A 26,346-nucleotide genomic window follows, 5' to 3' on the forward strand; every position below is an offset into this window, starting at 1 on the left:
AGCAAATTGTTGGTTGGTCTGGTCTCCATGTTGAGTCTTCGTTTACATGAAAGTCAGTGACTCATGGGAATTTATGATTAATTTTGGCATTTCTTCTCTGTTTCAGTCATACTAAAGTACAAAAAACAAAGAAGGCAAACTTGCATCCATTTGTGCTTATTAAAACATTTCATTAGTTTGTTTTAATTTTTGCTTTGCAGGACACCACTTTTAAAACCTCATAACTAATTTTAAGCATCCCTTGTGTAGATTCTGTGCCATGCCAGCTGCATGGCCCCAGTGGGTATTAGGTTATTAGTAGTTGCTCTGCAGCAATCCAGCTTCCGATGTACAGAGCTAGGTAATAAAGACTTGTGTTGCCACAGGAGTGGTTGGATTTACTGACTAGGATGGGATTAGTTTGAAAGGATTTTCAAGTTTAAACACAAAAAGCAGCTCATGAAAGTACCTGACAGAAGACACAATGATTGCCTGCTTGACTCACAAGTTTTAAACATTCAAAACATAGCCATTAAATCTGCAGCTTTTTTTGGTGTGCTTGATACACAGAGATTTTAGTAGAGGGTGCTGCTATAAACCTGATATGAAGCAAGACTGAATTTATTTTTTAATTACTTCAGATTGATTTTCAACCCTAGAAAATAAAAGTCGACCACTTAGGCTTTTTCCATTCAACAATTTGTATATATATTACAACAACTTGTGCATATATTTCACTCTGGTTTTGGGTTGTTGTTTTTTTTTTTGTTTGCTTGTTTGTTTTTAAATGTTTTGTGTTTTTTTTTTTTTTTAATTTTGGGGTTTGCTTTTTCTTTGTGGTGACAGAATAGCATTGTTAAACTCTGTGAAAATCCACACATTTGCTATTTAAGATATTTCTTCAGTTAAGTCTTTTATCTTTTTACTGTGCGTTAGGGCAAGAATAGTTAGAAATAAACCATACTCTGTTCTATTGCATTACATTTTTTGCAACTCGGAAGAAAAATTGTATACCTGAGAATCCACAAAGCACGAAACCTTTCCACCCAAAGTCATATGCTCTTAAAGAGAACAATTTAAAAAAAACCCTATTTTTTCACAAATTTAAGAAGTGATAAAATATTTTGAACTCTTTAATACTGCTCTCCCATAGAATGGACTAGTTCTTATGGTGTCAAGATAAAACATTTTCAAAGCACTACCTTCTGATTTTTCCATCAGTGTTGTGGAGGATTTACACATGGAGCTCATATAAGCGTTAACACGTTATCGCTTAAACACCTTGTCCAGTGATGGGAGAAGAAACTCTGAGAGGGTCTGTGTGCATGTGTGTCAGTAATGCAGTTTACTTCCACATCAAAGGAGTGCAGGATTTGGCATGCCAAATCAAACTAGTGTTTTATCAGTCTGGTATCATCACTTTAGCAGTAGCCAAAAGCTGATGTTTCAACAAAAGAAAGAAAAAAAACTTCCCAAAGCTCTTAAAATCTAACACTTTTGGATACCTCTGCAATGTAGACATGGGGGAAAAAAAAAAGGCAAAAAATAACAGACAACCTGTCCTGCATATTTAAGTGTTGTATAACCCTAAGTTGATGTTTTCATTTCCACTGAATCATAATTTTTTTCTGCATTGTTTTCAGAATGACGGGTTGTGACTTAAATCCATCGATGCCTTGGTTGGAAAATCAAATTGTGCCTGAACCTCACAGTAAATGTGATCTAGTCCAGTGTTACTGAAAACTGGACTTGCCAGGACTGGGTCATTCCCTTTTGCAGTCATAGCAGCTTTACAGAGCTGTCGTGTTAAAACCTGTTTTTAAGGTAGCAGTCAGCTATTTTTTTCCTGAATTAATTAGTACCACTAAGTTAAAACTGCATATAACCTTCTGTGGTATTATTTAATGCATATTTTCTTGCAGTACCATACAACAGAGAGAGATATCTTTACCTGTTGCAAGAGAGATACAGTTTCATGTTTCTGAGCAATCAACATTTGTAAGACTCAATCATTTATTATGCAGTGGAATTCTTGTCCTATTAGCACTGATAATGAGAAAAAAAAAAAACAAAACCAACAAAACAGAACTTTTTTTCCTGAGAATGTATGTGTGGTGTTACGTGTCTCTTCCACAGTTTTCCTCATTTCTTGAAAATTGATCTAAAAGCAAGGATTAGTCCTAAGAACAATCTAAGGGAGACTGGAGGTCTGTACCTTCCCATGCTGGTCTTGACCATGAAACCACGCCAAAAGGAGCGCTTTGTGCAGTGCTGGCTCCCTTTGAGCAGGGCTGCTCTGCCCGCCTCGAGGAGCCCTCTGACTTATGGGCTCTCTGAATCATTGGATGTCTTTTTATTTACCCCTCAATGAATTTAACTATGTAAACTTTTAGTACTCTCAGTACTTCGTGGTGAGGAGGTCACAGCTTGATTTCATGTGTGGAGGAGAAGGTTGTCTTCTTTCACTCTCAGATAAAATTCATGGATTATCAGTTTCCTTTCTTCCTAAATTAAACTCTTCAAAAGTGATAATCTGAAGGTCTGGAAAATGCCCGCTCTTTTCAGTTGTTGCTTCAAGTTGGAACAAAACTTTTAAAAGTGTTTTGTTTCTTTTAAATACATGTAATGTAATTTTCAGGAAAGGCATTTAAGACAATTTCCTTAGTCTTTCAGTCCGTAACTGACAACAAGAACTGATTGTCAGAACCTTGTTGTGAGCGTGAGAATGAAATACCAATTTTAGAACGTGACTTAAATTATGTAGAATAATGTTTGCTTACTGCAAAAAGGCTGCATGAGTCTTTTCATGTTTCTGATGATTCTTAGGTTCATCTGCTTTTCCAGATTATTATTATTGCTATTACAAATTTTCTTATGCTTTTTCACTTCATAATATTTCACTGAAAATTTATGATGGACAAGAGATACTGATTTGTGTTTTCAGGGAATGATATTTTTGGTTTTGATAAGGTGGGTTTTTATTTACACAAATTGGACCTTTTCCTCTAAGAATTAGATGGCTATAATAAAACCTTAGGTTTATGCTAGTTTGTGTGGCTCTGTGGTTAAAAATTCAAGTCCCTTCTTCTGATACACCGTTCTTTTATGTCATCTGTTATGCTCCTGAGTTTTACAATACGCATATACGTAGCTGGTGTCTATATAAATTATTTTTATTCAACAAACAGCTTAGTACAAAGTCCTCTTTCATCTCTTTCTTCTGGTTACTGATAATTTTTTTTATGAACACGGTGGGTTTTGTTGCTAACAGTGACTAAACAGAAGTTATTTATCAGGGGGTACACAGAATAACAATAGCTTGCACTGAAATCTGCTTTTCATACTGAAGGATCCCCCAGAACTTTGTAAAATTTGATAGTTCCTACACAACAAGAAATACTTTGTTCTCTACATAAATAATTGCTATCTTAAGGATAGAATCAGGAGGAAGCACTACTGAAAAAAAAAATCATATAGAGATGTAGAGTGTGTGTGTCAATGAAATGAAAATAAGCCTTTACAAGCAGAATGCAGTTCCCTGGTCAGGATTCTCGTCAGAATGTGGTGATCTGCTACAACAGTCTTGACAGATCTGAAGCACTCTTGAAATCCAAAGCCTGGATATAGTGGAGACATTTTTATCCTTAGACAATCCCTAGACAAATATTCCCAATCCTACCTATGTCTAGCTTGGAAAATCAGATGATATGAGTACATGGGAAATTTTGCCAAAGCTTGGTATATTGCTGGGAACAAATATGCTGTTAGTGAAAAATTAAAAAATCAATAACTGGAAAAGTTCTAATTTCTTATTGAGAAATTCCCTGTATACCTCCTGTAGGAAATGTCATCACTATTATCATTGTCATCATCATCACTATTTTCTTGTATTATTATTTCAATAATTTATTATTCTATTTATTATTTTGGTTAATAATTCTTCATCACAGAGTAGCTGTTGTTGGTTTGTTGGTCAGGCAAGTTAGGAATCACTTGCCGTGTCAGAACAAGAAAGGACATCTACTTGTGGACGAGTACATGGTATGGGAGCCAAGTTACCACAGCAAACAAATTAACCAAATTTCAGGGATTTTCAAGATTTAAATGAAGCTGGAATAGTTGGGTTCTTCATGAGTAAGCCTGTTGTTCATTACGTACTGTTTATGCACGCTTTTTTTGGGAGTGTTTTGTGTTGACGATTAAATTCAGGTCCAAACTATTTTCTCATGTGTTATAGGTCTATATTATTATAGGTTTGAAGTGTGCAGTTTAGTGTATTTTTCCTTCTAAGTTGAAAGTCCTGGAGACCAGCCAGGTACTGGTACTCTGAGACTTCTTTTTCTGTGCAGACAGGTGGGAACCCTGCTTACACCATAGTTTGGTATGGTCCTGAGGCTATGCTTGTTTAGATTGGTAACTTGTTCAAGAAATTTGAGCCTCACTGTCCTGAGATGAGCCACACTTGAAAGGGAGAATGTTTTCCCTTCCCTATTACACGGTCCAAACCAGTTTATATTATTATAGATTGCCTTTCTGAAGTTGAATTAATATATGCAAAACTGGACTTGAAGTGTATTCAGTGTCTAAATTTTATAGCACTTTTCTAGCCTGAAGGAAAATTACTGTCTTGTACAGGTTTGTAGACAGCTTGAGCAGCATCTCAGATTTGTAGATCACTCAAATATACTGATGATTACTACGTTTGAAGTTCCTTTGATGTTTCAAAGAATCATCAAATTGTTTAGTTTGGAAAGGACCTTTAATGTTTCCTTATAATGCTTCTCACAACACTTGCCGAGTTGCATTCTCCAAGGGTATTTTGTGTCCACTCCAGCTGAGTCTCTAGAAAGGATGCACTGAGTCCGTTGCTGAGCCCTGTCTAACCATGTGCTGGAGGTGAAGCCTTTCACCTGTTTTTAGCTTCATCTGCAGTGAAAAGCATAAGCACGTCAGATGGGTTTTCTCCTTAATTCCAAAGCAACCATTAAAATGTCAGTCTTCACCCTTGTCAGACATAAAAAAGGGTAGTGAAAAGTTAAAAATGTTACCCAATTACTGTAGCCTCTCAAATGGGAAGTTCAATCTGCCGAATGCCACAAGGTTATACCTTTTCACAATCAATTCTTTGGAGACGTTATTAACTACAGAGTTAACAGTCTTGTAGGCATTATGTTTGGAAAGAAGTACATTACCAGGCTAAACATTAACCTGTCCATCAAAGAAGCTATTGCTGGGCAAAAATCAGCTGTTATGCAAACTGAATACATTCATTTCTGTTTGACAGTGATGAGATGTTCACCATGCAGTACCTTTTTAGTCCAGACGTTTCTTCAGCTTTCTTCAACAAACTCTTCCAAAGGCAGTTTCCTCTGCTTTGGAAAGCAAAACAAAATGTCTTATCTAGTGCAGTGATGATTCTGTCTAGCTCTTTATGGATAAGGTTTTGTTTGTTTGGGTTTTAGTAATCGCATGCTAAGGTAGTGATGGTAACTCAAACCTTTCCAGGAAAAAAATTCTTTTTCTCAATTCTACACATTTTTTTCCATACCTGTAGTAAAACTACAGTGTGAAAATATTTGATGTGTCCACAGAAGCAGTTTATGCTATGGAAATACAAGTTTTGCTATATATTATTACTGCAGTGCATCATAGTTTTAGACTAATTTACAGTTTGTTGTCAGATTAATGGTTGATTAAGCTAGTGCCTTTCATCTCACAAGATGTGACAATTTTACTAATTGTTTTAGTAAGATAATGCATTTGCAGGGATAAAATTCATGTAATGTCATGATCATGCATTAGAAATAATGTCACATATAGTGAAGGTTAGGACCAAACATTTTAGATGACAGACCTTCTTAATTTAAGCATCAATATCCAGGAGGAAAAAAAAGTTTTAAAAGATATTCTATCACATAAAAAATGATACACAGCTAATATGAGAGAATCATAATTAAATAATTAGTCATTACCTCAGTTAACTTTCATCCAGATTTGTAAATCTTTATTTTCCTTAGAGCAAGTTTTAATTTAATGTTTCTAAATGCTGAAATAACCACTGTTTATTTCAAGTTAAAAGTTTAAACGATGATAATTCTATTTTTCCATTGTCTTCCAAATAATATTATATAACCCCTGTCCTCGCAACTCTGTGTCTCATGCATGTGTCCTGAAAAACTGATTTATTCAGTTTAAACCATAGTTGTGTTACAAAACATTGCAATGAAAATATTCCTTCTGATGTCGTTTATAGCTTTTTAGTCTGCTTTGGTGGCATGAAGTTTTCTATAGGTTTATAAGTTCCTTCTACTCTTTATATAGCAGTTTGAAAATTGTACAATCTTACGCATTGAAATGACTAATGGAAAATATAACTGTGTGTATATGTTTATCCCCATAAAAGCAGCAGTGGTAGTGTATTTCTACTACTTATACACACATTAACACTGATTTTTACTTGGAAGCCGTGTTTTACTAGTTTGTAAGAATGCTCTAAATATCACCTTTTATCTACTGCTTTCACAGATTAATCCAATGAAGACTGCTGTTGAACAAGGAGTAATGTTGAATCTTTATTATTTCACTTTCATGTATGTGATGGCCCTAGTTTAAGCATTTTAACAACATTGTTAACATTTATTTTCATTTGGTGGTGATAGAACTCGGTAATTTTTTTTCCCCAAATTTTACATGTGTGCCTCTAGATTATTTTTTGAAGGAGAAAATCAGTGTTTAGAACCATTTAGCTTTAGCTGTGATTTCTCATCACTTTTCACAATTCTTACCATTGTGGAGGCATTTATGAAAGGGTTCTAAATTCCCATTAGCAGTCAAATGTTTCAAATTTCAAGAGGGCGAGATTGATCAAGAGAAGTGATGACCTCCTAGTGACAGGACCTGAGACAAGGGGCACAGGCAGAAACATAGGAGGTTTCCTCTGAACATCAGGAAACATTTCTTCACTATGACCATGACCAAGCACTGGCACAGGTTGCCCAGGGATATGGTAGAATAAAAAAATTCAAAAGCCATTTGGTCAGGGTCCTGAGCAACTCTCTGTATGTGCCCCTGCTCGATCCAAGGGGAGGTTGGATCAGATCAGAGGTCCCTTCCTACCTCAGCTCTTCTGTGGTTTTGTGGTCTCCTTGCTGTAGGCTGCAGATACAACTGGTGTATATTACTTTTCAGACCTCTGCATAGGAAGATGAGTATAAAGTGAGACATAGTGTTGTGTCACTCTTATCAGTAGGATTGCAGTTTGACACAACGTTTTATCAGCTGTGATTGTATATTATTCAAGGCCCTCTCTGCCATTATTTAGTTTTCGGGTTTCTTCTCCTTTTTATTGTTCAGGTAAATATCAGCTGTCTCCCACAGTGAACATGCCCCAAGATGACACTGTCATTATTGAAGATGACAGGCTGTCGGTCCTCCCTCCTCATCTCTCTGACCAGTCGTCATCCAGCTCCCACGATGATGTTGGCTTTGGCACTGTCGATGCGGGTGGATGGGCTAACTCTGCAATTAATGAATCAACAGACTGGTAAGAGCATGGCTGAGTGGAAGGAAAAAAGAGATGACTGCAGATATGTCATTTCCTTTATTTTTTGGCTACTGCTAATAGTAAGATTTCACTATTTCCAAACTGGTAATTGTCCCTGTTTCAAGAAGGAAGTCTGTATAGACAATTCATTAGACTTTCTAGTTCTGGCTGCAGTTCTGTGCTCTGTGTCAAAGCACGTTTGTGGAACCGTTACTAATCGTTATTAAGACCAAATCAATATATGGCTGTGTTAATTTGATGATTTGATATGATGCCAAATGGACTAGCTTTTGTAAAAAAAAAATAATTGCAAAATATAAACACTTCACTTTATGAAAGAATAATTCTAATTGGAAATTTTAATTTATAAGCATCACTGTAAATATTTCTAAGTCTATAAACAAAGATTTTACTTTTGGGTTCCAGTATATATGTAGGAGCCTTTCAATACTTCTGTATACTTTCTTGATTTGCCTAACAATATACAGATATTTTAAAATCTGCTTAGAAGTCACAGCAGCTTTTTGATTTGTTGAAGTGTTGATGCTTGTGCACAAAGAACTAGTTAGGATTTCTTTACTATACATGAAGAAATATCTTTCATATCATTCTATGGTTTGTAACTTAAACAAAGGCAGTGTACTGTAATAGCTGTAGGTTTTAAAATAGGCAAAGAAACAGTTCCACAATTAAAACTATGGAAAGTAACCTTATATGTTTAATCGATAGTAAAAATGATTTCTCTGACTCTTAGTTTGACTCTCTAATTACTTTTATACATTTTAATATAAGAATCTGAATGAGAAATGCATTGAGCTCCATTATTGACTTGCTTAGGTTCCTGACAAAGAAATACTCTGTGTTGCTTAGTGCTGTTAATACAGATCTAAGATTTAATTTGCAAGTCCTGTAATTATCTATAGTAATAGCAAAATAAAAGCCCACCCCTGTACACTGCCACTTCTTCAAGCTGGATAATTACCACAAATGGTGTGAAGTATATGAAGTTTCATATTTTTCTAGTCTCTTGAGCCTGTTATGAATGTGTCAGCAATACCTTAATAAAACAGCAATAGCACCTTCCAGCTGATATGCACCTGTCAGCTTCTTGATTACTTTCTATTAATTTATTTCATCTTCTGTCGAGGAATTGATTTCTGTATTTTAAGCACTGTTTTAATGGTTCTACAAACAGGTAACTTTTTTTATCCCTCCTTTTTTTTTTTTTAATTTTTTGTTTGTTTGTTTAATATTATAGCTTTTCTCTTGGACAAGTCATACCTGTAATTTTGGCTCTTGAAAAGTCCATCTGTCTTTTGTAAACTTTTAGAGCTGAGAATCTGAAAAATTAGCTGTTTACATAGAATAGTACTCAAGGCTGCACATAATTGCTTATTTCTGAGGGAATTTTTTTAGCCAAATAAGAGCAAAAACCCACAGCATAAAGTAAGAGCCTGTTTGAAACCTGCAAATGCTTTCACATTTACTTCTGCAGTGTATCTTGCTATTCATATACTACTTTGAAAATAAGAGTAACAGTAAATAAAATAGGGATTAGGTATTGTAGAACTGGTGATGCTCAAAACCTTTAAATGTTTGTATGAGAAATTGTGAAGGTCTCGAGATACAATTGCACTTAAAAGGGTAGATCAGTGCAGCACCTTACTATCTAATGTATTCTATTTGTAAAAAAAGTAAATAGCGGTAGAATTAGATTGTTGCATTAATTTCCTGCTACTAATGGATAGAGGAAGATTTGTAAAGCGAAGGTGCATTGTATGAATTTGCTGGAAGGCACAAAGGGTAAAACTAAGAATATGGATGAAGGGTTATCCAAACAAGAATGGCAGCTGTTCTGAATCACAGAAGAAAATGTAAGCTTTCCCAGTCTCACAATATCTCCCTAATCCTTGATGAAAATGTTATGAAAACAAAGGGGCAATAAGACAGGATTAATAAGTGGAATTTTAATAACATTGAGGGTCAGAAGACGGTTACATTCTTTTAAGGATCAGCTGTCATTCCAGAAATCTTATTTGTTAAGTATGCTAGAATATAGTAAATTGCATTTGGCATAACTTAATGACTTGCACTAAATTTGCCTTCTGTCTTTTCTTAATGTAGTTGAAAAATATTAAAATGAGGCATTTTTAGTGCCATTAGTTCCTTCTCTGTGCTCACTGGCTTTTCCAGTTGTGGATCGTCACAGCAACTTCTAGGCAATGCAGATACATCGAAACTCCTGTAAGCTGCTCCTTCCTGAATTACTAAAACAGGCTTGTGGGTCATTAATAACAGAAACAAGCCAGGACATGAAAACTGGTGACTCTATACATAGGGCTCAGATATTTGTACCATAAAAAGATATCATGGTGTCAAAGAGCAAGTAATTTTTGGTGCTAAGTAGTGAATTTATTATGCAGGATACTGTGCAAACGGGGATTAACAGTCCCCCTAATAAGTGTGTGAGGGAAGGTAGATGTGATATGGGCAGATAAGGCAAGCAGAGAGAAAGCCCCTTAAGGCAGTGGAAACACTGGGATCTAGTCTCCAGAATTCCCAGTTGCTGACACCATGTCCAGACCACACTGCTCTCTCTGGGACCTGTGGTGCCCTTTTTGAGTTTTCTTTAACTTTGGACTTTTAGTCTGTTCTTAGGTTTTCGAGTTGAATATATATGTGTATGTTGTATTTACATAAACATGATATTTAGCTTTTTTAGAAGCTTTACATATATGGATCAAAGTAAACTCACATGAAAAAAAGGAGCATAGAGCCAAAAAAATTAGTCTCAGAAATTCAACCTGTTTGAAGAGAGTGTTGCAGGATACATTTTGCTCGGCAAGATGAAACTGGTAATCTTTAACTAACATGAACTGTGTTAACAGCTGTTGCTAGAGAAAATTCTCACTTAGTAAAACCACATTTTTCCAGCCTTCAGAGACAGGGCTGACTAGCAATGAGCCAGAAACTCCTGTGTGGCCTTGGGAAAGTCATGTATGATCTGATTATGAAAGGTGTTGAAACCCTGTAAGTTCAGCTGAGTCACTCAGAGGATGTTTTCAGACTTAGGTGGGTTTTTTTCAGCTGAATGTTGCGCTGCCGTAAATGCTAGAAGCGCATATTAGCCTTGTCTGTTTTATCTTTCCATTGCATGCAGATAATTTTTCCCTGTTTTGTGGGAGTCAATATGAGTACTAAATAGTTATTTTTGAGTTGGGTCTCTGATTCATCAGAGCTTTTAAGCATATGCTTCAAAACAGTGCTAAATTGTGCAGACATCTTTGAAATAGTTGCAGTAATTAAATGTAAAACATTATGAGCCTGAGCCAGAAACATTAAAGTCAAAAGGCACTTGACATTGACTTTATTCATATAAGCTCTGATCCTGCTCTCACTTAAGTATTATGTGCTTGTCACATGCACCTATCGTATTATTTGTAAATCTGCCACTACTAGACTGAATTTTTTCCAGGCTGCCTGGCAATGTGGATAGTGATTTTCATCCTTTATAGTACTTGATGCCTTTGGACACTTTTTTTACCTCTCGTTGCTCTTGTGCCGAATACCCAGCTGTTTATTGATCAAAGATACTTCTATAAATTATAGCACATGGCATACAAAAACATGTGCATGTTAGAGAATTTTAGAAGTATAAATTGATTTCTGCAGAAATTCACTATTGTCCTGTTTCTCACTAGGTATGAGATGTGTGTTATACTTAGCACTTAAAGTAGAAAATAATTCCTTTGGAACACTTAATCTATTTAGAGATCTCAGTGACAAAATATTTAGCTTTCAATTTTTTAAAAAAATTTATTTAGTGGAACAACAATTGGGGTGGGATTTTGAGGATCTTTTTCCTATAGATAGATAACAACAGTGCAATATACTAATTTTTTCACTGTTTTATGCTTTTGATTTCTTTTTGTGCCAGCTGGAGTAGTACTCTTAAATTCTTTAGGCCTACCTGCAGGCTTTTTCTAATACTCTCCCTTCTTGCAGGAGTCAGAAGAACTTTGTGTGAATTTCCTTTCATATTGTTTATTAACAATAAGCAATCTTGCAATTTTTTAAAAGGGTTTTTAACACACATTGTGACCATGGTGACACACTGCAAGCCTAGGGTTTAGCTTCCACACAGGATTTGATCTTCATTCTTGCATTAATGATTCTGCCAACATTTGACCGAAATGGATACCTCTGTCTTCAGCCTGCTTCCAATGAAGCGTGGTTCCGATCAGCTGATCACCCTTTGCTGAGAACCCGACTCACTCAGCTGAGATAATGCAAGAAACCTGCAGAAGAGACCAAAACTCAGTCCAGTTACCCTCATTTCTGATTCAGTGGTGGAACCATTGTGACGAATACTGGCTCTATGGGGAAGTAATGAGTGAAAATATATTTGTCTGTTATAGCCAGGTTAAAAACAGGAGATCCTGTGAAAAATTTACAAGCAATTTCACATATGGAGAGAAATTTTAATTCTAAGCCTTTAAATGGAGAAGTTTAGTGCTCTGTGGGCTTCAATCAGGACAGATTTTATTTATGCTCTACTAAAACCATTTTGTCATGATGAAAAAATTCTGGTAATTTGCTATCAGCTGAACATATTTATTTCTCATGAAGAAAAAAGAACTGGTTTATTCTTCCTCAAATTATTCCTGTGTTGGGACTGTATGTTCCAATAGTGTATGTATAATGTACCAGATATGTATATCTCTCATTAAAGCTTGTAAGTGAAGTTCTTGATACTTTTTAACTAAAATTGCTCAACACAGTGAAAAAAATCCATCGAGTGTGTTACTGACTCCTTGCAGTGGGTTATTTAAAAATGTGCACTTTGTCATTGGTAGAAGTCACGTGCTAAATAAATGCTTTTCTCTGCAGAGTGAAAGGTTGCGTGGTCTTGATAAATGTTCGCATGGTTTTTTTCCCTTCCTACAGCACTCTTAGTCCAGATGTTGATCCAGTGCTTGCCTTCCAGCGAGAAGGGTTTGGACGCCAGAGCATGTCAGAAAAGCGTACAAAGCAATTTTCAGATGCCAGTCAGTTGGAGTTTGTTAAAACACGAAAATCCAAAAGCATGGATCTAGGTAGTGAGTGATATTTTTCAATTGTTTTATTTGAACCTGATTTTCATGTTGTAAGTATATAGATTTTGTCATTCCAAACCCATTGTTTATGTGCAGTACTACAGCACATAATGTCTATTGATTGAAAGTAAAGTATTCTTAACATGAATGGCTAAGTGGCCTGTGTATTGTTTGTACTACTTGCAAATGTCCATACTTTTAAATATCGTAGCCCTCTGGATATATGGTTATACACAGACATTAAAAGTATTTATTAAAATAGAGGTGAAAAGTGCATTTACCAGTCCATATAGAGTAACTGCATAAAACTGTACCACTGTGGTTTTGGGTAAACAGGATTATCCTCAGTTCATGATTATAATGCAATTGGTCTTAAGGATCCTTCATCATCTCTCATTTTGTAGATGGATTTTGATTAAGATATTAAAGATGCAAGTATTATTTTTTTAAGAGTTCATTCAGAATTAGACAAGGGGACTAGTCTGACATCTGTTTGAGATACAGGTTTTAATATTTGTATCAGAAGCCCTACACAGCAGCAGTTGCTAAGACAGGCAATCGGCTATAATAATTTTAATGGATGAAACAGCTGAGATAAAGTAATTGCTAATGAGCCCATCTATTTTTCTACCATTGAACTTGGATTCTGAAGTGCAGACTCTAGTAACCTTAAACAGTGAGTCTTGATTGTTTAAACACACAAAATTCCCTACTCAGTATAATAAAATATAATATGATTTGCTCCTTTACAATAATTGTTAATATCTTAACTACAACCCGTAATTCACCAACTTCCTCAGGGGACAGTAACGTTGGTGCTATTGGCTTGTCTTGACTGGTTGTGATGTGCTAACGTGTAAATAACACATTGTACCTGCCTGTGATGTGAACATGACTGACATTGCATGAAGGTTACTAGTTTGCTGCCTTTTCTACCTAGAATGTTTGCTTACTGTTGCAGTTTATTTGCATGAAATATGACATTGCTAGGGTTCCCTAACTTTTAAAAAAATATGTATATGAAACAGAAGGAATGTTGGATGCATGTGGGGCATGGACACTAACTGGGCTAACGGTTATACATTTACCTTTTAACAGTAGCTGACGAGACTAAGCTCAGTACAATGGATGACCAGAAAACAGGTAAGAATTGACAGTAAGGCTGTTGCTATAGAAACCTTGGTCAAAGCAGCTTACCACAATTACAGAACTGCCAGTCAAATTGCATGAAAACATGAATATTCCAGTACTTGCATGGCTGCTTTCTATTGTTGTGAATAATCAAGTCGTACAGAAGAAGAAAATTCTCTATAGAGATAGATATCTAGAGTAGTGTATTCAACCAGGTCATACATGTTACTATAGGTAGACACCTGTTTCTACACTTTGAACTCATAAATATTCATGCTTGTTTGGATCTCCTAGCTTCAAGCTCTAATGTGCAGAGATATGATGTTAGAAGAGTCAAATGTTTGGCTATTACAGTGCTAGCACAGTGCTTGGAAGTAATTATTTTAATTAGAAAACTGCTGCCTTTGCCTTAAGTAGTCATCAGATACATGTTGTGAGTTGAGTTGGAAGATTATTTGTGCAAGTCGATTTGCCTTTGGATCTGAAACCCGAGCATTGTAACAGAACAAAAGAATATGTAAACAGAATCTTCTCCACATACCATCAATTGTAACGTTTCACGCAATGATAATGGGAAATAGTTTTCAAAGCATATTTTTTAGTAGTAATTAAAATAATGCAACAACTGCAGTTATGAACCGTTATGATTTATTAATATAAGTTAGCTTTTGACCTTTGGAATGCTATTTTAATTAGGCTAGATCCAGAGGACACCATAACATTACTTATCTCTAATTAGGAACAATCCACCTTTTTAACCCAAAAATATTATTTATTTTAGCATGATTTGGGGAGTAGGGCATTCCACACAGGATTTACAGTTAATAATTTGCAACTGCACCTCTTTTTGACCACAGTTTACAACATAAGTAGGAATACTGAAAAGCTGTAGATAACCAAGTGATAAAAATTATACTTTTTATTTAAAGAGCTAAAATCTGTAGCTCTTCAACTGTTGCAGAATATGGCCACAGACTTGCAGCTTTACAAATTGAGAATGAGTACATGAAATTAAAATGTATTATACTTTTGAAGGATTAAAGCCATCAGACTGTGAATGCATGAATTGTGTTAATGGTTGCGGTAATAATCAGTGCTTAGGAGCTGCCTTCACCCCTGAGCATTATTCACATAAAAAGGAGTTATAGATCAAACTCAAAATTATTGTAAATTTTTTTTCATTTTCTTATTAGCCTGCCTATTTGAATGGGATGTGATTCGAATACTGTAAAACTTGAGTGTTTTAGTAAAATATGATGCTTAGGGTTTAAAAGCACGTAATGTTTTTGGTGATATCACTAGAGGGTGGTATTAATCGAGTGTAACTTTCTGCACATGTAACACCTGGATTAAATTCAAAAAAAGACACAAGTCAGACAACTTGGGTGAAAGAGCGTGACTGTAACCATCTGGACTAAGCAGTTACATATCTTGTCCACACCAAGCTCAGGGGCTGGAGAAAAGGAAAAACACCTTTTACTGTACTTTTATTTTATTTATCTTGCGTGCTTTTAAGCAGGTTTTGTATATAAACATCGGATTTCTCCTGTTACTGAAGATGGATGTGGCTGTTAAACAAACCACTTACTATAGTTTGGCTTACAAATCATCTGGTTCTAAGAAAAAAAAATTGCTTCAAATGTGTTGTGAACTATGTTTTAATGAACTCTAGAAGCCAGAAAACTTCAGCATATATTTACTTTAGAAAAAATAAAAGCAAACTCTGTTACAGTCAAAGTTGGACTTGATAGTATTGGATGAAAAGGAGAGTGTATAACTCACCAACCCTAGTTACCATAATAGATTTTTAATTATTTTTCTTTTTATAGTTCACTTGAAGTGACTAATCCTTGCAGTGTTTACAGTTCATCCTAGAGGTTAGAAGTACATTCAGTAGCAATTGAGCATGGATCATTTATTGAGTCCCAAGCATACTATAGTTCTAGGTGGCTATTTTTTCATGTACACATTGTGAAAATGAAAAAGAAAGAAAAACGAATCAGAAGAACATTTATTTAAATTGTTTATTTTTACATGACGCTTTTTACATGAACTGTTTTATTAAATGGAACCAAAATAAATTATTTTTCATGCAGTTGCTTTCTCTGTTCCACCCTTGCTCACCCCAGCCCAAGAGTTACTCTTTTAGTGTATCAGTTGAACTAGACCTAGACAAATTTATCCAATATAGTGGACCAGATCTAAGTAAATTACAGACTCATTGTGTCCTTTAAGAGACTGCTTAGAAAGTAAACTTTGTACCTTTGCAAAACTGGTTTCATTGACTGGAGGGAAGTTTTTGGCATCAGTTACTGGTAGCATTTAGTCTGAGGGTAAATAAAAATGTTTCAGAAAGAAACAAAATTGACATTTTAAATTGTTTTTTAAAAGAAAGCGCTGATGAAAAATTTCCTTTGGAGCCTTTAAATTTCAGCACTGAAGGGAGCACTGAAAGAACCATCCTATCTCCTGTGACACCATCCTTCTTGCATTTGAAAAATTGCCCAAGCGGATCTGTGGCACTGTATAAATTCTTAACGTTAAGACGAGAGAAATGGAAGCACAATGTGTTGTTGAACAGTGTCAGCACGAGGAGACACAAAGAGTCTGGAGCAGGGCTCACACGTGGGCTTCCCATGGTGTGGTGCGTGGCAAGCCTGGCTGGGTCTGCAGGCGCTGTGAAGCCCGGTGGGGGGGCTCTGCGCCCTCTGGGAGCAGGTGCGCGCTGCCGGCACCGTCCGGCACGAGCGTGGGCTGGGGGCCGGGCTTGGCTTGTCCCCGGGGCTGGGCTGCACGTGTGGTGGGCAGGGGCTGTGCGCTGAGCACGCTGCACGCCCTTGGGCGGTGGTGGGGGAGCGTGGCACGTAGGGCAGGGCTGCACGGCCGAGCTCAGTGGAGCACCGCAGAGAGGATGCTGGGGTACAGAGGGATGAATCTACCTCAAAGGATATTTATTAAGAAAATTGTTCGGAAGGGAAATTTTGAGAAACTTTAAATTTTAAAAATGATAAAAGAATCACTTTCATCCCTCAGTCATATAAAGATCCTTTAGGTAGATGTGTCATTTTCTCTTTTTTCCTTTTTTTTTTTTTACTTTAAATTCTGGTGTCAAAATAGAACTCGTTCTGAGCAGATAACATTTCTGATGATTATGACCAGTACTGTAAAGGCTGGAAGAAAATGCTGACATTTTTGTATTTAGAAAACAAGGTTTTGATGTGACTCATAAATTTTAAACAGAATCAATTTTAAAGAAAGTTTGCTGTTTCTCACTGGATTATGGGTACACAACTTACTTTCTGGCTGGTGAATTCTAGTAATAAATTCTGAAGTCACTCAATTTACAGGGAGACTTAACCATATATTTTGAAAATAGCAGACTTGCTATGAAGTGGTCATAGAAGATAGTGAAGGTGTTAAAATATACATAGCTTTGTGATCACGGTGCTTAAATTGCTTGCAAGAGGACATTTCCTTCTTTCAAATTCTGCAACTTGTCCACATTTGTGTTCAAGGCCACCCAAGTTCAATAAATATTCCTATCATTTCTGTAATCCATTATTAGTTTTACAGTACTCAAGGAACATTAAGTCATATCCCATCTAACTTTTCCTTTGGGAAAGCACAACTTACATAAATACAGTTCTCACAAAGCTCTGTACTGGGTGGCAGGAAATGGAATTTTTTTTAGTATCCTTTATGAACATAAATGTGTGAATAAATGCCTTCTTTATAATTACTGTTTACAAAAAGAGCCACTCGGTAATTAGGAAAACAGAGATGAGAATTTCATTTAGAAGGCTGCAAAGCAGAATCTGGAATAAGGAAGTTTACAGTAAGTTGCCATGTAAGGGGATACCCTTTCCTTTTGTATTTGAAATTGAATCTGTCAAGCAGCTGGTTTATATGTGATTGTCCCATTTCCTCCTTTTTTCCCTTCAAAATACTGCATTCATTTTTCCTGTCTGATGGACTGTTTTTTAACAAACTGCAATCTTGAAAAGTAAAAACCAAAATCTTATTTCTTGACTACTGCAGGCATTAGTGGGGGAATAGCAGGTTTTGGCATGTGCTAGGAAGTGGACAGCTTTATAGGGCACTGTCTTAATCGAGGGCACACTTATAAATTATGTAGCAATACTTGCCTTAGACTTCAGCCCATATTCAGAAGTTGGGTGAACCTGGACTGCAGCTTGTTTGCACAGCTGGGAAGCCGTCAAACCTTCCTTGTCTCAGCTTGCTGCTCTTGTTCACTCCAGCAGCTGCACTATGTCCCCAGCCATCCTCATGATGCTCGGCCCTCCAACAAGTACAGGCTGAGTGAGAGGGTGGCTTCTTCCGTGACGTGTGAGTTCATCGAGATAAAATTTCTCATTTGTTGGAGTCTGTTTATTTCTACTGAGGATCCCAGCCAGCAGGGCTCCAGGCTGCTGGGGTAACCAAACTGCAGAAGTTGTGTAGACCTGTGAAAGAGGATTTTTGCTTTGTTTCTATTTACAAGTTCATCTCATCAGTAGGACACTGAAGGGGAATACTTTGACAGCTGCTGCTTGAATTTATTTGATCTGAGAGATTTCAGTTTAACATAATTGCTCAGAATTTTAATAGCTGAAGAGGAAAGGAAAGTGTTTGCTGCCTTCCTTCATCTCATACCAAGTTAACAAATGACATAGAGAAGACTTGCCAGGCTGCCTTCTGCATCCCTTCTGTAGGTCCAGCAACCCTCTTCCTCCCCACCCAATACTGAACAGTGAAAGAAGTGGTTTTAGTAGGGTAGGAGCAGTTTTCCCCAGTTTAGGGTAACTTCACATGCCTTTGTTACAGAATGGTGATGGATACTGCCTCTCTTTTCCCTCTTCATATGTAACAGAACAGAGAACAACTCCAGAGATTTGTGTTATTCTGAGATAAATACTTTAAAAAGATAATTTTCCTTTATTGCATTATTCACACCAGACCATGCTTACAAATGTATTGTTCATTGGTTTGGTATCCCTGAGGATTCAGTTTTTGGCTCTGTCTGTCAGTGCTGGCTGGCTTTGAAATTTGTATTTCTGTGCCTCTGTCAGATGAGGATACTGGTATCAATGGAGTAAGAACCCACTGCTTGGGACTGCTGTGGTGCCACAACACTCCGTTCTGCTTCTTTTTGGTAGAGTAAAGATGAGGTTTCCATGTTCTAGGTGGGGGCTCTGTTCTCATAACTTCAGGAAATGTAGCTATGATGATGTCCCACCTTATCTTGCTCTCTAGCCCCAAATCCTATAGAGAATCTCTCCAAGACTGTACTGCACTTTCTAATAAAATCACGTCAAATAAATGCAGTGGGGTTGTTTTCCCTTGAAAGATTTCTTCTAGTTTTAACTATGACATCTAACTGTGCAGTTGTCAGCTGATTTGCACCGTGAGTGTATCTAAAACCAGGGGCTAGACGCAGAGTCCACAAACCTGAGAAGAAAAATCTGGATGGGGAAAGACTTTTGCAGAATACTGTGTGGTGCTTTCTTGGCACACCCATGGACATGCTGCAGCAGTAAGAGCTGCCCTCAGCCCCAGCTGTGGTGTTGCCCAAACACCAACCTGGTGGCTGCCAGGAATGTGCTTCTTTTCCAGCTGTGTAGCTAGCATTGCCCAGCTAATTGGGTCCTTTCCACAGATATTTTTAAACTACACAAAATCCTAGCAAGTCAACTGATATTTCTCAGAAGTATTTTGTTGTGAAATTGTTAGCAATTTGATGCGAGTCTTTAAAACTCGATTAAAAGCAAATGGTATGTTCCTTGAAGCCAGAAGTCAGGCGACTTTGCAGGACTCCTAGTCTAAACACAGCAGGATTAATGCCCATAATCTGCTCCCTGCTCGTCTGTACAGATGAAATTTTCTGCTCAGAACAAAAATAATTAATAGTTTTGTTTGATGCTGGTAGATATGACCCTACTGTTTTTCTGAGCTACGTTTTTAAAGCCTCATGACTACTTTATCGTTCAAATTGTTTAAAATAATAGTAGTGGATGTTTGTCTCTCTTCACTGATTTGAAAAGCCAGACATTGCTAACGTCAGTTTCATTGAATATGACTTGACATACTCATTCACTTCTGAGACCAACATATCCGCAGAGAATTCCCTACAGATTATTGAGAGATGATGTGAATAATCTTAAATGTATCCCCAAAGACTTTCAGGCTGGATATGCATAATCAAGCATGCAGTTCTCAATGCTAATTCTAATTACTTTTTTTTTTTCCCCTTTAAATCACTAAGGTTCCCCAACCAGAGATGTGGGGCCTTCATTAGGTCTGAAGAAATCCAGCTCATTAGAGAGCCTGCAGACAGCCGTTGCTGAGGTGACTCTGAATGGTGACATTCCCTTCCACCGCCCGCGCCCACGGATCATCCGAGGACGCGGCTGCAATGAAAGCTTCAGAGCTGCCATAGACAAGTCATACGATAAACCTGTAGCAGATGATGATGATGAAGGCATGGAAACTTGTAAGTAAACTATTGCTGTACATAAAGGATGTTAACAGCATCAGTTAATTCCTTTCAAAAATGATTAAAAGTAGCAGAAGATAATTGTAGGATTTTAAAAGAATAGAAATAACTTCCTTTAATCATGTTTTTTTTTCCAGGCTTTTTGCCTTCATATGCATTCACAGATTGGAACACTCTCCATCTTCCTTCCTTTCTAAAATAAAAAAATAAGATTATTAGGAGTGTGCTTACTTAAATTACTATGAAAATTTTCTGTATGACAGCTAATTAATTTACTAATATAAATCAGAAAAAAAAACCAAACAAACAACAAAACGAAACAGTGCAGGAAGACAAAAACCCAGTGAGTTTATGTTACAAAAATATGTGCATCTAACTTTGAAAGAGTGCATTTATAGTGTCTGGGAGAAAAAAAGAAATCACTGTCCTTTAATTAGAGTAAGGCTGGCAGATCTAATAAAATATAAAGTTAATGATCAGCTATTACCCACCCTAATGGGCATTCATTTACATTTTCAGTTCTTTAACCCGAAGTATGACCCAACATGTGGAGAATGTCGTTAACATAAAAGAATCACTTCAAAGCTAACCTTATCATTATTGAACTGTGTAAGAATGGGCTGGTAAAATGACAACTCGTATTGAATGAAAATAGTATGAATGGTAAATTACCTCAATCAGAGGTTGTATTAAAATCATTGAATTTTTAACCTTCATGTTGTACTACTTTCAACTTGTCACACATCAGCAGTATTTTTTTTAATCAACCTGTAGCTGGTTAGAAGCTTATGAATGAAGATGATGGTGGGAAGGTTTAAGTAGTAAAATGTTTAGCCTGAATGCTAACAAAAAGTCTTAGAAAGAGACTTTTCACTCTCTGCTCTTTTGAATTTTTTTTTTTTTTAATTTCAGAATGTCTGTTTCATAAGCATCATTCCCTAATACACTTTTATAAGTTACTTGTGTGATCATGCTTTTATTTTTTTAAAACTTGCCTTTTTCTTTTTTTTTTTTTTATCGGCCTCTTTCTAAAAGTGTTCTGAGACTGAAAAGGAGGTCATTTTGCCAGTCACTTTTCTCAAAGGTAGTTACAGATGGAATTAATTCTGCTTCACTTTTCCAGCACCTAGCAATTTCATGGAGCAGTGAGGCTAAATGCTAGTCTGGTGCTGCTAGCTGTCAATCTTTTTCTGGCCAGTAGAAGAATAGGTATGAAAAGATGTGTAGTGATCTCGCTCATTCTTCCAAACTGCATGCCCATGGTCTTTAGGGACATAAGACCATGTTTTTCTAAAAGGCCTTGCTTAGTTTGGGTGCACTGATAGTAATATCCTGTTCTGAAGCATCAGATAGCCAAGGCTTATCTAGAAGTTACAGATGGTTTAACTTCATTTGATCAAAAATATAGCAAAACTGTTGTAATGAATTGCTTTCTGGATGAGTATAGGTTTATGAGATTACTGTAAGGAGTTTTGAGCTTGTTGATGCAATGCATACAGAGTAGCAAGGAAGTATTTGGTGGCCTTTTTATCTTTTAAATGGGAATAGCAGAAACCAGACAAAGTTTTCTGGCTGAAATTGAAGTGGCACGGTGTGAGTCTTTGCCCTCTTCTCTCCATGTTGGCAAAATCATCTAGCACTGGTGGACCAAGAGCCATCGCAGTGTCATGGGGGAGCAAGAGTGAGGCTGTTCTCACATCTCACATGGCAAAGGCGGGTTGAGCAAAGTGCAACCAAGCTACGTGCATAGAACTGCTCATTCTGATGAGATACTTTGTTTTTATCACTTCCACATATTATAATAAAGCACCACAGCACACGAAGGATATTGACGTTCTGGAGAGGATGCAGAGGAGGGCAACAAAGCTGTCAAAGGGTCTTGAGGATAAGCCTTACGAGGAGCAGCTGAGGGAACTGGGGTTGTTTCGCCTGACGAAGAGCAGGCTGAGAGGAGACCTTACCGCTCTCTACAGCTACCTGAAAGGAGGTTGTATGGAGGCAGGTGTTGGCCTCCTCTTACATGCTGCACCTGACAGGACAAGAGGAAATGGTACTAACCTACGCCAGGGGAGGTTTAGTTTGGACACTAGGAAAATTTTCTACACTGAATGGTTAATCAAGGACTAGAGCAGGCTCCCCAGGGAAGTGGCTGAATCACCATCTGTGGATGTATTTAAAGCCGTCTAGCTGGGGTGCTCAGGGATATGGTGTAGAAGTGGCCTGATAAGAGTTAGAGAGTAGTTGGACTCTAGGATCTTAAAGGTCCTTTCCAACCAGAATGATTCTGTGATCCAAGAAGTAATACAGAAATTTGCACTGTCAGGTTAATAGAAGCAGATGAGTAGTGGAGGACATATAATAAGTTGGTTGGGCGGAATTCAGTTTTCAAAGTCTTCTCCTTCTCACAGTGGCCTAGGTATGTAAGAGCTGGCCCAGCCATGTATTGCCTGTCTTTCTGAAAATATGTCTGTATCTGTGTTTAAAGTGAAAGCACTGCAGTCCACACCACTTTCTTTGAATTATACGTGGCCCTAGGTTCCAGAGAATTTACCAAATGGTGTCCTCAGCTGGACAAAGCCTGGGCACATAAAAATATGTGCAAGTTAATTTAACAATCTGGTCCTTTCGTAGCTAATGCCTCGCTGCTGCCGTAATGACATTGCCTCCGTTTTTTTTTAAATAATGTTTAATTATTCCAGAATTGTTTGAAATTAAAATGTGGCTTTCTGTCATAAAACCCAGGCAAACATGTTGGTGGTCAGTTTGCTGATGCCCTTGAGGTTGGATCCATTTGTCCTACTGGAATTTCTTCTTCCTTTCTCCTTCAAGTGTTGCAGTGCTAGGAGTGCTTCTTTCTTTCAAACAGTGACCCCTCTTTGGAGTAGCAAATAATAGCACTGCAGAAAATTGTATAGAAGGATTTTTAACATTTCACCACCCCGTATACAAAAGCCATAAAAATACAGGTAGCATATGTGGCAAAGAGGGTGACTCTTCTGAATGTACTTGCTGTCCTTGGAACAATATACTGTTAATTTACTAAATGTGGGATGAAAGTCAGATAGGAGAGACCAGTTTTGGGGTAACACTTGAAAAAAGTACTTGAGAAAATGCATATAAGTTTAAATTGCTGTAAAGAAAACATTTGTGGAGTGGTGTGAGTGTTCAGCTTTTACACATAATTTTTCCTGTTGCTTTTTTCTTTTTTTTCCCCCTTAATACTTGAAATAGCTGACTGGAAGCAAAATGTTTATCTTTAGTGTCTTGAATGAGAACAAGGCATTTAGATTGGGAGAGATCGACAGAGCTTTCTAATCTTTTGCTGAATCTTAATTGCTAGAATCTAGAGCTGTATTAAATATCACAATAAGAAGCCTGGAAGCTTAGTGGCAAAATAGCTTCACATTAAGTAGCTTTGATTCCTCATGTGCATCTTTTCCATTTTATGGCCTAATTAGGAGAATAGCTTCATAATACCTGTTTGTGTAGTTCTCCATAGTGGAGTGTGGTTCATGAAATGACACTAGTTTTCAGGTTTAATTGATGTTTAAAGTATACTCCAATTTAATTTTTTGGCTTCAGCATCCTGAATGGGGAGGCAGGAGGTTGCAGGAAAGGAAGGAAATAACAGCACCAAAATAAATACATTCTGCCTTTCGCAGTAACCTAATGTCATTACTGCAACTTAGCAAAAATTAGAAGTTTCATTTGTAGCCTGGGCTTGAATTTTAATTGAGCAGCATTTGCATTTGTTCTAAACACTAGTATTTAGGTGTATGTTAATTGCAGAATAACTGTGCTGCATGAAAGTGAAGCAAGTTTCTTCATGTTGAGTCCTTTTAAGAAAACTGGAAATCTATTTACTGCGGTAGAAACACACTGGGAGAACAGGCAGTCTAGCTCACAGGGCTCAGTCTCAGCCACAGAGTTAATTGCAAGCAAACTCTGTATGACAGGTAAATATTTATTGCAGCACAAGTGTGGAAAGGAGGCAGTATTATCTCCATAGAATATAGAAAATAAATAATAATAAGAAGTGTTGTTATGACAAGTTGTTCAGCAACTCAGCATAGCACAGTACACTTAATGCATATTTAGGATTAATTTAATGTATTGTTATATGAATATGAACACCTATAGGTCAAAACTGATTCATCTTGAAAATTCTAGCAATGAAGCACCAAGTAAACATTTGACTTCAAAATTTGTCAAAAGTTTAATGCATTTTTTTGTTACTAATTATATTCGTTTGCAAGTACAATCCTTTAAATGTCTAGTTGCTTTTAACTGGAACAGATTGTAGCTATAAATTAACACGCAAAAAATTAGCATCTCTATTCCAAAGTTGTTTTCCACTACTCTTTTAATAATAACTAAATATCATCCCAGACACTGATTAAGGAACACTGTGACTGAAAAAAGTGCAAGTACAGCTAGTATAGAGGCATGTATAGGACAGGCCTATTAATTTTCTAAAATTAAATTATCTGAATATTAAAACTGTGCCTACAATTGAGAATCTGTATCATCTGTGCAACTCATAACAGTTCTGAAGAAAAGTTAACATGAAAAGCTGAAAGCTGTCCTTTCCCCCCCCCCCCCTTTTTTTTTTCCTGGTGGTTTGTACTTGAGTACTAGTTGAGATTCAAAAATGGTTATTAATGTTGAGATTCATCTGACATGGAATGTTTTCCTTGAAGTGTGTTTATGTGATGTTCTAGGGTTGGAGAATATTTATAGAAATCTCGGGATACTCAGTGAATAAGTGCTAAGACTATTGGACAGGTCTGTACATTGTAATGAATAAACAGTATTTTGCAGGCAAGTATCTGAGAGAGAAGAGACAATATTGAATAACTTTCAGTCAGTGATTTGTAGACTTTTCAGGTGCAATGAATCACTTGTGAGGTGAATATGAATGATGACTTAGAAAAGCAAGTTTATATTCTACAGTAGTCTATATATAAGAAGTTTTTAAAGAATTACACACTTCTGTTGGCTGTAGATGAGTCGCTGAGATCCAGAAGCAATAATATTAGCAATAATAATAATAATAAGCAGTAAAAATATGCTAAACTAAAAAAAATATTCTTTTTTCCTTTATAAGCTGTGGCCGTTTTCAATTTTTATTGAATAAAAAAGGAAAAAGTTTCTTTTCCATAGACTGTGTATATATAAGCAAAACTGTATTTTTCAACTTCTACTGCCCAAAGTTGTTTGGAGCCTTTGTATTCATTACACCTATGAAAGACAATGCAAAGTATGCATCAGTGATCCTAATTGCTGCTTGGTGCTGTCTGTTGGAAAATTTCGGAGATGGTGTAGCCCTACTCATAGTGTGATGATATAAAATGATGGAGCTTCTGGAACTTCAGGGCTTCACCAGTATATACAGGGTACATTTGATCCCCCCAACTTTAAGTGTTTTATTTATTTCTCACTAAGCTCCTGGAGTAGTTTTCAGTTTTTGAATAGACTTTCTTCGGGTCATTTTTCTTTCAAACTTCCTGGAATACATGTGCTCTGTTAAATCTAACTTTGGGTACACTTTAGGATTCTCAGAATCTTGGACTTGGATTAGAAATGAAGAATGAACATGTTATCTGTCCTTAAATGTTTTTATTTGTTCTGCTGGATGGAATCTTCCCACCCAAACCTCCCAGGCTGACCCATCTCAATCAAGAATAAAACCTAGAACAAAAGTGTTTTTTTTAAACTGCTTAAATGTGTTTTAAACTGCTCCAGGAAATGAAATAGTATGACAAAACCATTATGGTACTTGAAGCAGAAGGTGTTAAGGCTTCTGTTAAGGCTTGCACTGAGGGTTAACTGTCCTTAATGGCTATCATATTTTTATGAGGGTTTTACTGAAAATTTATTGACAGGGCATGCTACACTACTGTTGTTTCTTCTTGAAGATATTTCTAAAGCTCTCCTCAACTGATTTAGATCGAGAAATAAAATGGCCAAATTAATGTCACTTTACTAATCCTCTTTGTTAAATCAGACATTATTCAGAGTACCCACAAAGCACAAATCATGTTTGGCAAAAACTCCACATGAACAGACACTGATTTTTGGTGGGGAAAAAAAAAAGAAAAAAA

General features: G+C 36.7%; 1 protein-coding gene across 1 annotated transcript in view; it reads left to right on the forward strand.

The window, feature by feature from the left end:
- PARD3 (par-3 family cell polarity regulator) overlaps positions 1–26,346 on the forward strand; it is a gene marked incomplete at its 3' end in the record, with an annotated part of 183,209 nt that overhangs the window by 115,910 nt on the left and 40,953 nt on the right. Inside the window, exons 14-17 of the mRNA XM_008949412.1 lie at positions 7,333–7,522; positions 12,470–12,618; positions 13,717–13,761; positions 20,012–20,239. Coding sequence (XP_008947660.1) covers positions 7,333–7,522; positions 12,470–12,618; positions 13,717–13,761; positions 20,012–20,239 — 612 coding nt within the window. The remainder of the gene's footprint in view (positions 1–7,332; positions 7,523–12,469; positions 12,619–13,716; positions 13,762–20,011; positions 20,240–26,346) is intronic.

Source organism: Merops nubicus, unplaced genomic scaffold (assembly GCF_000691845.1).
Source record: "Merops nubicus isolate BGI_N331 unplaced genomic scaffold, ASM69184v1 scaffold7491, whole genome shotgun sequence".
NCBI classification, from domain to species: domain Eukaryota; kingdom Metazoa; phylum Chordata; class Aves; order Coraciiformes; family Meropidae; genus Merops; species Merops nubicus.